The 15,381-nt window shown below is 37.5% G+C and overlaps 1 protein-coding gene across 2 annotated transcripts in view; it reads left to right on the top strand.

Annotated features, from left to right (window-relative positions):
- The window catches only part of CLOCK (clock circadian regulator), a gene marked incomplete at both ends in the record, with an annotated part of 56,394 nt that overhangs the window by 31,346 nt on the left and 9,667 nt on the right, over window positions 1–15,381 (top strand). For both annotated transcript variants that reach the window (XM_079715625.1, XM_079715624.1), the window contains 4 exons: window positions 144–219; window positions 9,278–9,419; window positions 11,431–11,531; window positions 12,063–12,152. In XM_079715625.1, the coding sequence (XP_079571751.1) occupies window positions 144–219; window positions 9,278–9,419; window positions 11,431–11,531; window positions 12,063–12,152 (409 nt within the window). The remainder of the gene's footprint in view (window positions 1–143; window positions 220–9,277; window positions 9,420–11,430; window positions 11,532–12,062; window positions 12,153–15,381) is intronic.

Below are 15,381 nucleotides of genomic sequence, written 5' to 3'. Positions count from 1 at the left end.
TTTTAGGTTTTTATGGTGCATAGAAAATAGTCTGGAATTTGTGATGAACAAGTAAGACACATAACAAACACTGAATGGTTTCACCTCTGCAGTATTTTAAATGAATGATCAAACACTGAAATTCTATTTTTTACCATTTGTAGTTATGCAGAAGTTAGGGCTGAAAGACGACGAGAACTTGGCATTGAAGAGTCTCTTCCGGAGACAGCTGCTGACAAAGTATGTTATCCTAAAGTTATTTTAAATTATTTTTATTTCTTCCCAGTGAAAGACAAGACTCAACAAATATTTCATTTCCTTACTTGTGACAGGGTTATAACTATGCTTTACTATTTATTTTTATATTAAATTTAATATCTTACAACCTTGTGTGCTTCTAAAAAAGATTTGAAGGGCTGCTATTTAGTGATAACTGTATGAGAGACATGTATGATCTCAGATTTAAACTAACATTTGTTACAGTGTGCTAGGCTCTGGCTAGGTTTTTATATAAATTACAAAATGTCATTTATTTCTCAGACATCCTTATCTGAGTAGGTGATAATCCCCACTTTGAAAATATTAAAACTGAGCTTAAAGACTCATGCCTGGCAAGTTACAGTCAGATTTTGAACTCTGGTTTCTCTTTTCATTGTATCAGGTAGGAGTGTAGTATATTAGCTACCTATTGCTGTGTAGCAGAACTTAATGATGTAAAATAACACACATATATTATCTGATAGTTTCTGTGAGTCAAGAATCCAGACACAGTTTAGTTGGGCCCTCTGCTTCAGAATTGGTCATGAGGCACAACATTTCAGCCCAGGGTCTCTCACAAGTCTGTAATCAAGGCATCACTGGGGGCCACAGTCATCTCAAGGTTCAACCTAGGCAGAATCTGTTTCCAAGCTCACTTAGTGGTTGTTGGAAGGATTGGGTTCCTAATGGGCAGTTAGACTGAGGGCCTTGGTGTCTTGCTGGCTGATGGCCAGAGGCAATCCTCAGTTCCTTTGCAGGTGGCCCTTTCTATCAGAACAAGTATGCAAGAAGATCTAGGGAGAGAAAAATCCAGCAAGATTAAAGCCAGTCTTTTGTAACCTAATCACAGAAGTGATATCCCATCACTTTTGTCTGTTCTGTTCATTAGAAGTAAGTCACTAGATATAGCCTACAGTAAAGGGGAGGGATTATACAAGGTTATGAATACCTGAAGGTAGGAATCATTATGAGCCATATCAGAAGTTGCCTACAACAAGTATTTTTGACCTGTAGAAAAATAAGTGGAATGAAAAGGTCAAGAATGTATATTAAAAAATGAGTTAAAATAGGAAGCATGCCAGGGGACAGAATGGGAGGATGTCATTCAGTCATTCAACAAACCTTATTAAGTACTTTCCATGCGCAGTGAAGAAAACCATCAACAAAATGAAAAGGAAATCTACCGAATGGGAGAAGATATTTGCAGATGATATATCCAATAAGGGGTTAATATCCGAAATATATAGAGAACTCATAGGACTCAGTAACAAAGAAGAAGTCCGATTAAAAAATGGGCAGACAACCTGAATAGACATTTTCCCACCAGACACCTGAAAAGATGCTCAACACTTTTCTAATCATCAGGGAAATGCAAATCAAAACCACAATAAGGTATCACCTCCTACCTGTCAAAATGGCTGTTATCAAAAAGACAACAAACAACAAGTGTTGGCGAGGATGTGAAGAAAAGAGAGCCCTCATGCGCTGTTGGTGGGATTGTAAGTTGGTGTAGCCACTGTGGAAAACAGTATGGAGGTGCCTCAAAAAATTAAAAATAGGATGACCTATCAGTTTCACTTCTGAGTATTTACTTGGAGAAAACAAAAACAGTTGAAAAGATTAATGCACCCATGTTCATGGCAGGATTATTTACAATAACCGAGATACAGAAGCAACCTAGGTAAAGATGTGGTACATATATACAGTGGAATACTTTGCAGCTGTAAAAAATGAAATCTTGCTATTTGCAGCAATATGGATGGATCTTGAGGGCATTATGCTAAGTGAAATAAGTCAGAGAAAGACAACTGATCTCACTTATACGTAGAATTTAAAAAACAAAACAAATGAACAAACAAAACAGACCCATAGATACAGAAAACAAACTGGCAGTTTCCAGAGTGGGGCGGCGGGGTGTGGGCTGGCGCAAAATAGGTGAATGGGATTAAGAGGTACAGACTTCCAGTTGTAAAATAAGTAAGTCACGTAGGAATCTGGTTAATAAAACTGTAATAGCTTTGTATGGGGACAGATGGGTACCAGACTTACCATGATATTCATATTTAAATGTTGAATCGCTATGTTGTACACCTGAAACTAACAATATTGTGCATCAACCATATTTCAGTTAAAAAACAAGAGTGTCTTCCCTATGCCAGGAAGTACTGGACATCGCTCTAGCTGCTGAGAATATGGCTGCTGCTCTCATGGGTCCCACATGAAAGAATTTTTCCAAAGAGGTTCTGTCTGCTTAGGGGGAGGAAGATCCAGCATGTTTTTAGTGAAAGAAATTTTCTGAGGAAAGTGCTTAAATCTAGGGTTCCTTGAAATAAGGACTATCATAGAAACCAAAGTAATTCATATAGAGATTGTTCTCTTTACTTCTTTTTTTCCCCTCGTGCCCATGTCCAATCCTAGGAAATTCAGCTAGCCCTACTTACAAAATATACTCCAACTATGTCTACTTTCTCCCCACATTAATGTTACCACCATGATCCTCCTGAGTTTAGGGAAGAGGTCCACTTGAGATATATTTTTCAGAAATGTCCATGTGTGGATGGTTTTAGTCAGGAATCTAAATGTGATCACCAAGGGAATGAGTGTAGAGAGAAGATGAGCAGGCACTAAGCACTGGGGCACTCAACATTAAGACGTGAAGGGGTCAAGGAAGAACCAATCACAGGAGACCAAGGAGAAATATCCACTGAGGTAGGAATAAAACCAAGAAACTAAGTTGTCCTAAAAGCCAAGAAAAGAAAGTGAGCATGTCAGTGAGGAGTGAACAGTCGGCTTTGTCAGGTTCTGCTGAAATAAGTTAAATTAGATGAGTACTGAGAATTGAGCATTCAGTTCAATAACATGTATTCATTGATGAGTAAGAACAGACCAGGTGGAATAGTAATATGAGGGAAAGCTTGATTAGAGTGGGTTTAGGAGAGAATTTTCTGAGACAAGGGGAATTAGAGATGGTGAGTAGGGAAGGGTTTTACTACAAAGAGGAGAGAGATCTGGCAATAATAGGAAGCACTGGGCTAAGAAGAAGCTTTTGCTTTTTAAGGTGGGAGAAATAATAGCATATTTGTATACGGACGAGAATGGTCTGAAGGAGAGAGAAAAATTGGTGATAGGAGAGAGAGTGGTAGAAATGCTAGAGAAGTGTTCTTGAGTAGGTGAAAGAAGATGGGATCTAGTGGACAAGTGAATGGATTAGGCTTAGCTAGATAGAGGAGCAGATTATTTCAGCTACAGAAGGGGCTGGGAAACTATGGCTGTTCGGCTTGATCTGGCCCTCTGCCTTGGTTTGTAACACCCACAAGCTACAAATATGTTTTTTACATGTTTTTAAGTGATTGAAAAAAAAAATGTTTTGTGACACACAAAGATTATATCATCAGATTTCACAGCCACCCTTAATTGTATATTGCATATGGCTGCTTTTGTACTACAACAGTTGAATTGTTGTGACAGAGACTATGTGGCCCACAAAGCCTAAAATATTGACTCTCTGACCCTTACAGAAAAGTGTGCTGGTCCCTGAATTACAGTAACATGAAGAAGGGTAGAATATGTGAGTATGTATGCTGGTAGGAAGGTTGATATTGTAGTGGAGCTGTGGCATTTCTCTACAGTGAAATAGGAAGTGGAGTTTGGGGTTTGAAAAGAGGGAAAAGTGTTGAATGGTTTTCTAAGAGAGTGAGAAAGTGAATGGACAAGGGAATTTTAGTCTGTTTGGCAGGCAGGGTTAAGGGCTCATTGAGGGTCTTTTTTTTTTTTTTTTTTTTTGTTGCGGTACGCAACAGTGAGGGCCTCTCACTGTTGTGGCCTCTCCCGTTGCGGAGCACAGGCTCCGGATGCGCAGGCTCAGCGGCCATGGCTCACGGGCCCAGCTGCTCCCCGGCATGTGGGATCTTCCCGGACTGGGGCACGAACCCGTGTTCCCTGCATCAGCAGGCAGACTCTCAACCACTGCGCCACCAGGGAAGCCCTCACTGAGGGTCTTGGTCATTTATTTAAAGAGAGAACAACGGTTACCATGTGTGTTTCTTCAGCCATGTTCAGCTGTGCAGGAACAGATGTGGAATAGGTTAAAAATTGGGTTTCACCAGCACTGGTATTTTCCTAAGGGAGTATGGTGAAGGGAGATAGGGGCAAGGGAGTTGATGATACACTCAAGGGTGTGTTTGTGATGATTAACCATGATTTTAAGCTGGTTAAAAAGGGAAGAGAAGACAGTGATTATGAAAATGTGGTAGAATCGATGTATTTTAGGTTCCACTGAAGGATTATTGGAGTTGGGATACTAAAGGGAATGAGGAAGAAACAGGGGGAAAGGTGATTAAAGAGTAGGATGTTTGAAACTGAGGTTATGGAGTGCTTATTTTTATTGATTATGACAAGTTCTAGGGTTTAACTATAAGAATAAGTGACTGAGGACAGTGGATGTCAAGGTCTTCATCAAGGAATAGAGAAGTCATGGTGTCAAATATGTGAATGTTGATAACCTAGGAATTAGGAATCAGTGAGGGCAACATCTAACATCATACTCAGCAGGAGAAAAGCTGAAAGCATTTCCTCTAAGATCAGGAAAAAGACAAGGATGTCCACTCTCACCACTTTTATTCAACATAGTTTTGGAAGTCCTAGCCACGGCAGTCAGAGAAGAAAAAGAAATAAAAGGAATCCAAATTGGAAAAGAAGAAGTAAAACTGTCACTGTTTGCAAATGACATGATTCTGTACATAGAAAATCCTAAAGATGCTTCCAGAAAACTACTAGAGCTCATCAATGAATTCAGTAAAGTTGAAGGATACAAAATTAATACACAGAAATCTGTTGCATTTCTATACACTAACAGCGAAAGACCAGAAAGATAAATTAAGAAAACAATTCCATTTACCATCGCATCAAAAAGAATAAAATACCTAGAAATAGGCCTACCTAAGGAGGCAAAAGACCTGTACTCTGAAAACTATAAGATGCTGAAGAAAGAAATGGAAGATGACACCAATGGATGGGAAGATAAACCACGTTCTTGGATTGGAAGAATTGATATTGTCAAAATGACTGTACTACCCAAGGCAATCTACCGATTGTAATGCAATCCCTATCAAATTACCAATGGCATTTTTTGCAGATCTAGAACGAAGAAATCTTAAAATTTGTATGGAAACACAAAAAACCTCAAATAGCCAAAGCAATCTTTTTTTTAAATTAATTAATTAATTAATTTATTTATTTATGGCTGCGTCAGGTCTTCGTTGCTGTGCGTGGGCTTTCTCTAGTTGTGGTGAGCCGGGGCTACTCTTCATTGCTGTGTGCAGGCTTCTCATTGTGGTGGCTTCTTTTGTTGCAGAGCACAGTCTCTAGGCGCTCAGGCGTCAGTAGTTGTGGCGCACAGGCTCAGTAGTTGTGACTTGGAGGCTCTAGAGCGCAGGCTCAGTAGTTGTGGTAGCTCCATGGCATGTGGGCTCTTCCTGAACCAGGGTTTGAACCCATGTCCCTGCATTGGCAGGCAGATTTTTAACCACTGAGCCACCAGAGAAGCCCCCAAAGCAATCTTGAGATGAAAAATGGAGCTGGAAGAATCAGTCTCCCTGGCTTCAGACTATATTATAAAGCTACAGTCATCAAAACAGTAAGGTACTGGCACAAAAACAGACTTACAGATCAGTGGAACAGGATAGAAAGCCCAGAAATAAACCCACACACCTATGGTCAATTAATCTATGACAAAGAAGGCAAGAATATACAATGGAGAAAAGACAGTTTCTTCAATAAGTGGTGCTGGGAAAACTGGACAGCCACATGTAAAAGAATGAAATTAGAACATTCTCTAACAACATACACAAAAATAAACTCAAAATGGATTAAAGACCTAAATGTAAGACCGGATACCATAAGACTCTTAGAGGAAAACATAGGCAGAACACTCTGACGTCAATCACAGAAATGTCTTTTTGGATCCACCTTCTAGAGTAATGAAAATAAAAATCAACAAATGGGACCTAATTAAACGTAAAAGCTTTTGCACAGCAAACAAAACCATAAACAAAATGAAAAGGCAACCCACAGAATGGGAGAAAATATTTGCAAATGATGCAACCAACAAGGGATTAATCTCCAAATATACAAGTAGCTCATGCAGCTCAATACTAAAAAACGAAACCAAAAAAATGGGCAGAAGATCTAAATAGACGTTTCTCCAAAGAAGACATGCAGATGGCCAATAAGCACATGAGAAGATGCTCAACATCACTAATTATTAGAGAAATGGAAATCAAAACTACAATGAGGTATCACCTCACATGGGTCAGAATGGCCATCATCAAAAAGTCTACAAACGATAAATGCTGGCGTGAGTGTGGAGAAAAGGGAACCCTCTTACACTTTTGGTGGGAATGTAAACTGGTACAGCCACTATGGAGAACAGTATGGAGGTTCCTTAAAAAACTAAAAATAGAATTAACCAATAATCCACCAATCCCACTCCTGGGCATATATATGGAGAAAACCATAATTCGAAAAGATACATGCACCACAATGTTCATTGCAGTACTATTTACAATAGCCAGGACATGGAACCAACCTAAATGTCCATCAACAGAGGAATGGATCAAGAAGATGTGGTACATATACATAATGGAATATTAGCCATAAAAAATAACGAATTAATGCCATTTACAGCAACATGGATGGACCTAGAGATTATCATACTGAATGAAGTAAGTCAGACAGAGAAAGGCAAATATGATATCCCCTCATATGTGGAATCTAAAAAATGATACAAATGAACTTATTTACAAAACAGAAGCAGACTCACAGACTTAGAGAATGGACTTGTGGTTACCAAAGGGGAAAGGTGGGCAGGAGGGATAAATTAGGATGCTGAGATTAACATATGCAGACTACTATGTATAAAATAGATATTCAACAAGGACCTACTTCCCTCCATTATAATGAGGAGGAAAGAGAAGATGGTTATATTCATATACCTGGTATGTTAATAGGTAGAGTTACATATTTGGTGGTGGCAAGTATTCTCATCTATATAAGACAAAGCTATCAGTTGAGAGAGGGAGAAAGAAGTTTAGGAACAATGGGAAAGATATGGAGTAATTGTGAAGAGTAGGAAGATGAGCTCACTAGAAAACTTAATTTTCTGCTTAGTGTTGAGTATCTTTTTTAGGTTGGCGATCATTTTAGGTTGACTGTAATTGTCTCCAAAGGAACAAGTGAGCTGGAAGGCTAGGTTGGACAGGGATGGTTTAAAGTTAGATTTTAATTTGTGCTCTTAGAGGTGCTAGAGTATCTGGTAATGAAAAGGAGTAGAGATTGAACGCGGTAGAGTAGAGGAAAAAGTTTCTTGGAGACGAGGAGTTCCTAGAAAGCTGAGAGGCCAGGACAGGATGTTGGATGAATCACCAATATGGATATTGAATTCTGGAGAAAGGTCAGAGTTGGTGTGAAGAAGGAAGATTTTGAGCAGTCAAATGCGGAGTTCCAAAGATGCTTTTAGTGTCTTGTCTGTTAACTTAAGTGTCATCTTAATTCTGTTGGGTATTTTTTCACTTTTTTTTTTCTGATGTGGTGAAATATATGTAACAAAATTTACCATCTTAACCTATTTTAAGTATATAGTTGAGTGGTATTAAGTACATTCACACTGTTGTGCAAGCATCGCCACCATCCATCACCAAAACTTTTTCATCTTTCCAAACTGAAACTCCATACCCATTAAACAGTAACTCCCAATTCCCTCCTCCCTCCAGCCCCTGGCAGCCACCAATCTACTTCTGACTCTGTGAATTTGATTCCTATAGGTACCTCATGTAAGTGGAATCATACAGTATTTGTCTGTATGTGACTGGCTTATTTCACTTGGCATAATGTCCTCAAGGTTCATCCATATTGTAGCATGTGTCAGCATTTCCTTTTAAAGGCTGAGTAATATTCCATTGTATGTATATACCACATTATGTTTATTCATTCATCCATCAATGGACACTTGAGTTGCATCCGTCTTTTGGCTATTGTGATTAATGCTGCTATGAACATGGCTGTACAAATATGTGTTTGAGTACCTGCTTTCAATTCTTTTGAGGATATACCCAGAAATGAAATTTCTGGATCATATGGTATTTCTATATTTAATTTTTTCAGGAGCTGTTATTACTGTTTTCCATAGTAGCTGCACTGTTTTATTTTATACATTCTTGTCAGCACTGCACAAGGGTTCCAATTTCTTCATATCCTCACCAACACTGGTTATTTTCTGTTTTTTTTATAATAGCCATCTTGATTGAAGTGGTATTTCTTGGTTTTGATTTGCATTTCCCTAATGATTAGTGATATTAAGCATCTTTTCATGTGTTTGCTGCTTATATATCTTCTCTGGAGAAATGTCTCTGCAAGACTTTTGCCCATTTTTTAACTGGATTTTTTTGTGGCAGGTATTTTTGGGTTTTGTTTTTGTTGTTTTTTGGGTTTTTTTTGTTTGTTTTTTGTTTTTGGTTTTTTTGGCTGTTGAGTGGTAGGAGCTCTTTATATATTCGGGGTATTAATTCCTTATCAAATAAATGACTTCCAAATGTTTTCTCCCATTCCATGGTGCTTTTCCACTTTGTTTATAGTGTCCTTTGATACACTTCTGTTGCCTGTGCTTTTAGTGTCATATCCAAGAAATCATTGCCCAATCGAATGTTATAAAGCTTTTCCCTTTTTTTTCCTAAAAGTTTTGTAGTTTTAGTTCTTAACATTTAGATCTTTGATCCGCTTTGAGTTAACTTTTATATATGGTATAAGGTAAGAGTCCAACTTCATTCCTTTGCATCTGTTGTTTCTTTAAAGAGAGAATGAAACCAAAACTTTCTGGCTATTAAATTTTTTTTTTCATTTCTTTACCTAATATTACACAGGTACACTTCCCTTGTTATGGGGTAAAAACTGATTTTGGGGAGGAGGAATTAGCAAGCAGTATTGCTAATTTGGGAACTCTGAACTGAACCACAAGAAAACATTTATTTTACTCTTGTCTCCTTAGAGCCAAGATTCTGGGTCTGATAATCGTATAAATACAGTCAGTCTCAAGGAAGCATTGGAAAGGTTTGATCACAGCCCAACTCCTTCTGCTTCCTCCCGGAGTTCAAGAAAATCATCTCACACTGCAGTCTCAGACCCTTCCTGTGAGTACCCTAGCTTGAAAGCAGACTTCCTTTAAAGAGAGTCCTAAATTGTTTATGTTGCCGGTATCAGCATTTTTCATCGACTGCCACTTTCAAATGATAAGTGTTTACATTTCTGAAATACACTAACCTTTTCAGTGAGCAAGAGGCACATTGCTCACATTTAGCAAAGAGTTAAGTTTATAAAGTAGCCTATAAAATATGTAGGTAGTAATATTGGTCTTGTTAAGTTATTTTTAATCATCCCTCAAAAAGAAAGCAAAACTATTACAGTAATTCCTTTTTTATTGGTAGAGCCAGTAAGTAGTGTTCTTTGAGTTTGCTTTTTGAAAGTGCTTTGTGTGTATCTTGTCTTTATGAAGACCTTATGAAGACTGACATAATTGTCATTAAATTAATATCCTTTTTAATTTTTTAAAAGAGTCTAGCACCTTTGTTTCTCAGAGTATTAAAACTATATATAATGAAAAAGGGGGTTGTCTGAACTACTCAACATTGTGGGTAGAACATCAAAAGAGGTTAAATATAGAAATTTCTGGGATCTTAGAAAAAAATTTTTTCCGTATTGTAGCTATTTCTTCCTTTTAAAAAACAAATTATTTTACTGTGGTAAGAACACCTAAAATGAGATCTACCCTCTTAAATTTTTAAGTGTACAATACATTATTGTTGACTATAGGTATGACGTTGTACTGCAGATCTCTAGAGCTTATTCATTGTGCTTATTTGAAACTTTATGCCCATTAATTAATAATTTCCCATTCCCTGGCTCCTGGCCATTGGCAATCACCATTGTGCTCTTTGATTCAATGAATTTGACTGTTTCAGATACCTCATATAATGGAGTCATGTAGTACTTGTCTTTTTCTGTCACTGGCTTATTTCACTTAGCATAATGGCCTCAAGCTTCATCCAAGTCATAAATTGCAGAATGTCTTTCCTTTTCCAGGTTGAACAGTAGTATTTCACTGTATGTATACACCACATTTTGTTAATCCATTCATCTGTCAATAGACATTTAGATTGTTTCCATACCTTGGCTATTATGAATAGTGCTGCAGTGAACGTTGGAATGCTAATATTTCTTCGAGATGCTGATCTCAATTCTTTTGCATAAATACCCAGAAGTGGGATTTTTAGGTCATATATGGTAGTTCTAATTTTAATTTTTTTGAGAAGCATCCATACTGTTTCTACGGTGTCTGCAACATTTCCCATCCCCACCAGCAGTGTGCAAGGGTTCCAGTGTCTCCACATTCTTACCAACACTTGTCTTCAGATTCTTTTTTTGAACAGTTTATAAGCTGTTTTTTTTTAAAATTGAAGTATAGTTGATTTACAGTGTGATATTTTTGATAATAGCCATCCTGACAGGTAGAGGTGATATCTCATTGTGGTTTGTTTTTTTGTTTGTTTTTTTTTTGTTTTTGTGGTACACGGGCCTCTCACTGCTGCAGCCTCTCCTGCCGTGAAGCACAGGCTCCGGACGCACAGGCTCAGCGGCCATGGCTCATGGGCCCAGCCGCTCCGTGGCATGTGGGATCTCCCGGACCGGGGCACGAACCCGCGTCCCCTGCATCGGCAGGCGGACTCCCAACCACTGCGCCACCAGGGAAGCCCTCATTGTGGTTTTGTTTTGCATTTCCCTGATGATTAGTGACATTGAATATTATTTCATATATCGGCTGGCCATCTCTGTGTCTTTTTTGGATAAATATCTGTGCAAGTCCTTAGGCCATTTTTTAATTGAGTTATTTGTGTTTTTTTACTATTGAGTTATAGGAGTAGTAACCATTTTTATATCTGAAGTTTTCCTATTTCAGATATTTTCTTTGTCCTTAAAGAAGTGATCAAAATGAAACATCTTGTCATAGACTTCACTTTTATTGAATAATTTAGAAAAATAACTAAAAAACCACTTTTATTCACTGAAATGCATTTTGAGATTGATCTTTAAAAATTATATTTTATAAAGTACTAATGCTGTTCTGTTTTTGTTGACCAACCTTAGCTACACCTACAAAGATCCCAACGGATACTAGCACTCCTCCCAGACAGCATTTACAAGCTCATGAAAAGATGGCACAAAGGAGGTCATCATTTAGTAGTCAGGTAAACTCTTCAGGTAGTATTCTTCTGAATAAAGATTTATTAAAGGGGAAAAAAACATCATCTAAATCTTTAGAAATTCATTTATTCATTATCCCTTTCTATGAAATTCAAAATAGTTGATACATAACACTTACTCAAGATCTTTATTTTTCTGTGAAGTAGTTGTCAAACATACCAATCCTTTTGATTATTTTTCAGGTAAAATGTTAGATTTTTTTTTTCAATTATGGAAGACTGATAATTTAGAGCCATTTTATATCCAATTTCAAATACCAATCACTTTCAGTAAAGTCCAGCCAGCTTTTTTTGGGAGCCCATGCAAGGTAATGTGGCAGATGCCTTGAAAGACAAAAAGATAAATAGGGAATAGGCATTTCCAGTTTAGAGGGGGAAGACATGCTTATACTCAGCTAAAAAAGTATGAGGCTAATTGTAATTCAGTTATAAAGATGCCATGGGGATATTTCTGGTAGAAGTACTCATTTATGGGAATGATTGTCACCCCAGTGTTATTTTTTATTTTGCTTCTAGTCCATAAATTCCCAGTCTGTTGGTCAGTCATTAACACAGCCAGTGATGTCTCAAGCTGCAAATTTACCAGTTCCACAAGGCATGTCCCAGGTATTTCTGTTTGTTTCAGTTAAGTATTTTAAAATTATAAATTGTTTTTAAGCTACTAGAGATTTTTTAAAGTACATACTTATAGGTGCAGTAAATCTCAACTGTGGGCATTTAGAATATCTGGGGATTTTTTTTCCCTCTTTTATTTATTTATTTTTTTCTGCTTTATAACAAATTTAATCAGTTATACATATACATATGTTCCCATATCCCCTCCCTTTTGCGTCTCCCTCCCACCCTCCCTATCCCACCCCTCCAGGCGGTCACAAAGCACCGAGCTGATCTCCCTGTGCTATGCGGCTGCTTCCCACTATCTATCTACCTTACGTTTGGTAGTGTATATATGTCCATGCCTCTCTTTCGCTTTGTCACAGCTTACCCTTCCCCCTCCCCATATCCTCAAGTCCATTCTCAAGTAGGTCTGTGTCTTTATTCCTGTCTTACCCCTAGGTTCTTTTTTTTTTTTTTTTTTTTTTTTTTTTTTTTTTTTTTTTTTGCTATATGCGGGCCTCTCAGTGTTGTGGCCTCTCCTGTTGTGGAGCACGGGCTCTGGACGCGCAGGCTCAGCGGCCATGGCTCACGGGCCCAGCCGCTCCACGGCATGTGGGATCTTCCCAGACCAGGGCACGAACCCGTGTCCCCTGCATCGGCAGGCGGACTCCCAACCACTGCGCCACCAGGGAAGCCCACCCCTAGGTTCTTCATGACATTTTTTTTTCTTAAATTTCTGGGGATTTTTTGATTGTCAGTGATATTGGGGTACCACTGGCCCTTTAGTCAGCAAGGACCAGGGGTGCTAATTGTCTTTTAGGGTGTGTGACAGTTTTGCACAACAAAAAACTATCCTGTTTAATCTCTTTTGAGAAACAGTATAGGCAGAAAGATATTAAAGATGAAATATAGCTGTTCATTTTGTTCTTCTTATGGATAGTGGAAGAATTGAGTAATTTTATTCATATATTCATCCATTTGTTTATATACAGGACATTTATTGAGTTCCTTGTATTATCAGGTATTGCGGGTGCTGGCAGTAAATATATCTGTACTAAGAGACTTTATTACATCTTGAAGGAAGGACAGTTAACTACAATACAATGTACTATAGTCTATGCTCAGGGTCTGAAGTCTTGATATGTGAGCACATTAGATGGACCCTTAATGCAGCCTGAGGAAATGAAAGAGAACTTCCTGGAAGAATTGTTACTTGGACTGAGTCCCAGAGGAGGCTTAAATATAAAAACTAGCAAGACACAGGAGAGGTATTGCAAAAGTGACACTTCTGATTATAACTTCACGACTTGTAATTTATGACTGCACTCATTCAGTGCCTCAGACACGTTAAAAATACTACTAAGTTGTGCTAAAAATAATCCAAAAGTTTCTGTTCTGTTTGGTGTTAAAGATATCTTAACAGTATCTTAGTTTCAAATAATGATAGTTAGCAATAGGTAAAAACAGTGTTTTTCTAAAAATACCCTTATCATATGTGGTTATTTAAATTATATATATATATATAACTATAGCTATTATATATTATGATACTTGTACAAATATATTGACAGTGCTATAAGTTACCTAAATGTCATCATCTTGACTTTTAGCAACATATAATTGTGTAAGGTATTTATAACAGCACTGTATTATTAAATAGTATCTGGAGTTGCAGTAGTTTTTATCAGCACTGAGCCCTCAAAACCTTTTATTCTGAAGGGTAACAGAATTTTTATGTAAATATTTGACATATTTTCAATATTATTAATTCATTAATCTCAAGATACTGAATAAGCATTTCTTAACATTGTAAAGGAGTATTTTCATGAAATAAATAGTATCGACTATGTCAAAAATGTTAATAAGTATTCGAATCTCGTATTTCATTCAGTGATAAAGCCAGGCACTGCCTCTTAGTTCTGTGATTTTATTTCCCATTATTCTGCTTTCTGTGTTTATTTTTATTTTCGTATTTGTATTTAACAGAAATCCTTTAAGTGGTGACAATGTAATGTTTACCTAAACGTATAAGTAACTTTAGTTAGGATAAAATATATTTGTATGACATAAATATAAAATTTCAAATAATGAAAAATTAAGGCATGAGGGTATTAAACTTGTAATGTTTTCTCACACCTAGTGTAATCTAATGTATGATTTGATCTGGTATTGTCAACTTCAGAAGTCAGAGTTGTATACTTTGAAAAGTAATATTCAGTGTTCTCAATACAAACTTTTGAAGATAGAGTAAAAAAGCTTTTGGGGGGCATTTCTCACTTTTACATGAATTGCAGGAGACTATTTTAAGATTAAGACAGATTTCCAATACAGTGAAATTCTTTCTGCTCTTATACTGTATCCTGTGCAGAATATTCTTGGAATTAAGTAAACGAGCTTAAGTGGTGAATCAACAAATGTGACTAAGTTTCAAACAGTAGTAAATAGAAGCTGCCTATAACTCAGGTGAAACAGAGAAATAAGTAAGATTGAAAACTTTATTTACTCTGTAGGTAGAATATCTTTGCTTTCATTCATGGATGCATGCATTCATTTATAATCGCTTAGTCTTTAAAAGCCTAGGTTTTGTACTTGTCTGAGAACAATTTCATGGTTGGTTATCTGTCAGATTTTTACAACTTTCTAATGTCAGATTTTCATAACTTTTATAACTTCCTAATGCACAAAGAGGACATTCTAGGGATGACAATTTGATGTGAACAACTCTAGGTGCAGGCTACTTTTTCAGTTGTTAAAGAGTAGAAATGAAGTTCAGTGACTTGTTCTACCAAGTGGTAGCGCCGCAATAGGAACCTAGGTCTTCTAAAGCCAGTGTTATTAATTCATCTTGTAATCAGTCAAGATCTAGTCAGAAGCTAGAGCAGAAATTTGAACAGGGGTAGTATAACAAATTACTGGTAACAGGGATTAACTACTGAAAGCAGTTAAGAGAATTCAAAAGAATACAGGGAAAACAGGTGTAGAGAGCAGCCACTAAATGTAAGTGAAAGGGAGAGTAGCCAAGGGGGAACAACTTGGAAGACTCCCTCGACCCTCCTGAACTCCTGCTCTTCCAGGCCAGGCTGAGACTCAGATCCCATTAGGGCAGGTGTGGTTGTAGCCACTGGATGATACACACATTCATGGAGGTGCCACAGACTAGGGCTGGAGAGCAAGAAGCCACTTGCTGGGGTACCAGTAACATTTGCTGGGGAGTTGCCCACTAGGATGCCAGTGAGAC

The sequence above is a fragment of the Hyperoodon ampullatus genome, assembly GCF_949752795.1.
Source record: "Hyperoodon ampullatus genome assembly, chromosome: 1".
NCBI lineage: Eukaryota > Metazoa > Chordata > Mammalia > Artiodactyla > Ziphiidae > Hyperoodon > Hyperoodon ampullatus.
This window is presented reverse-complemented; position numbering and strand designations above follow the sequence as displayed.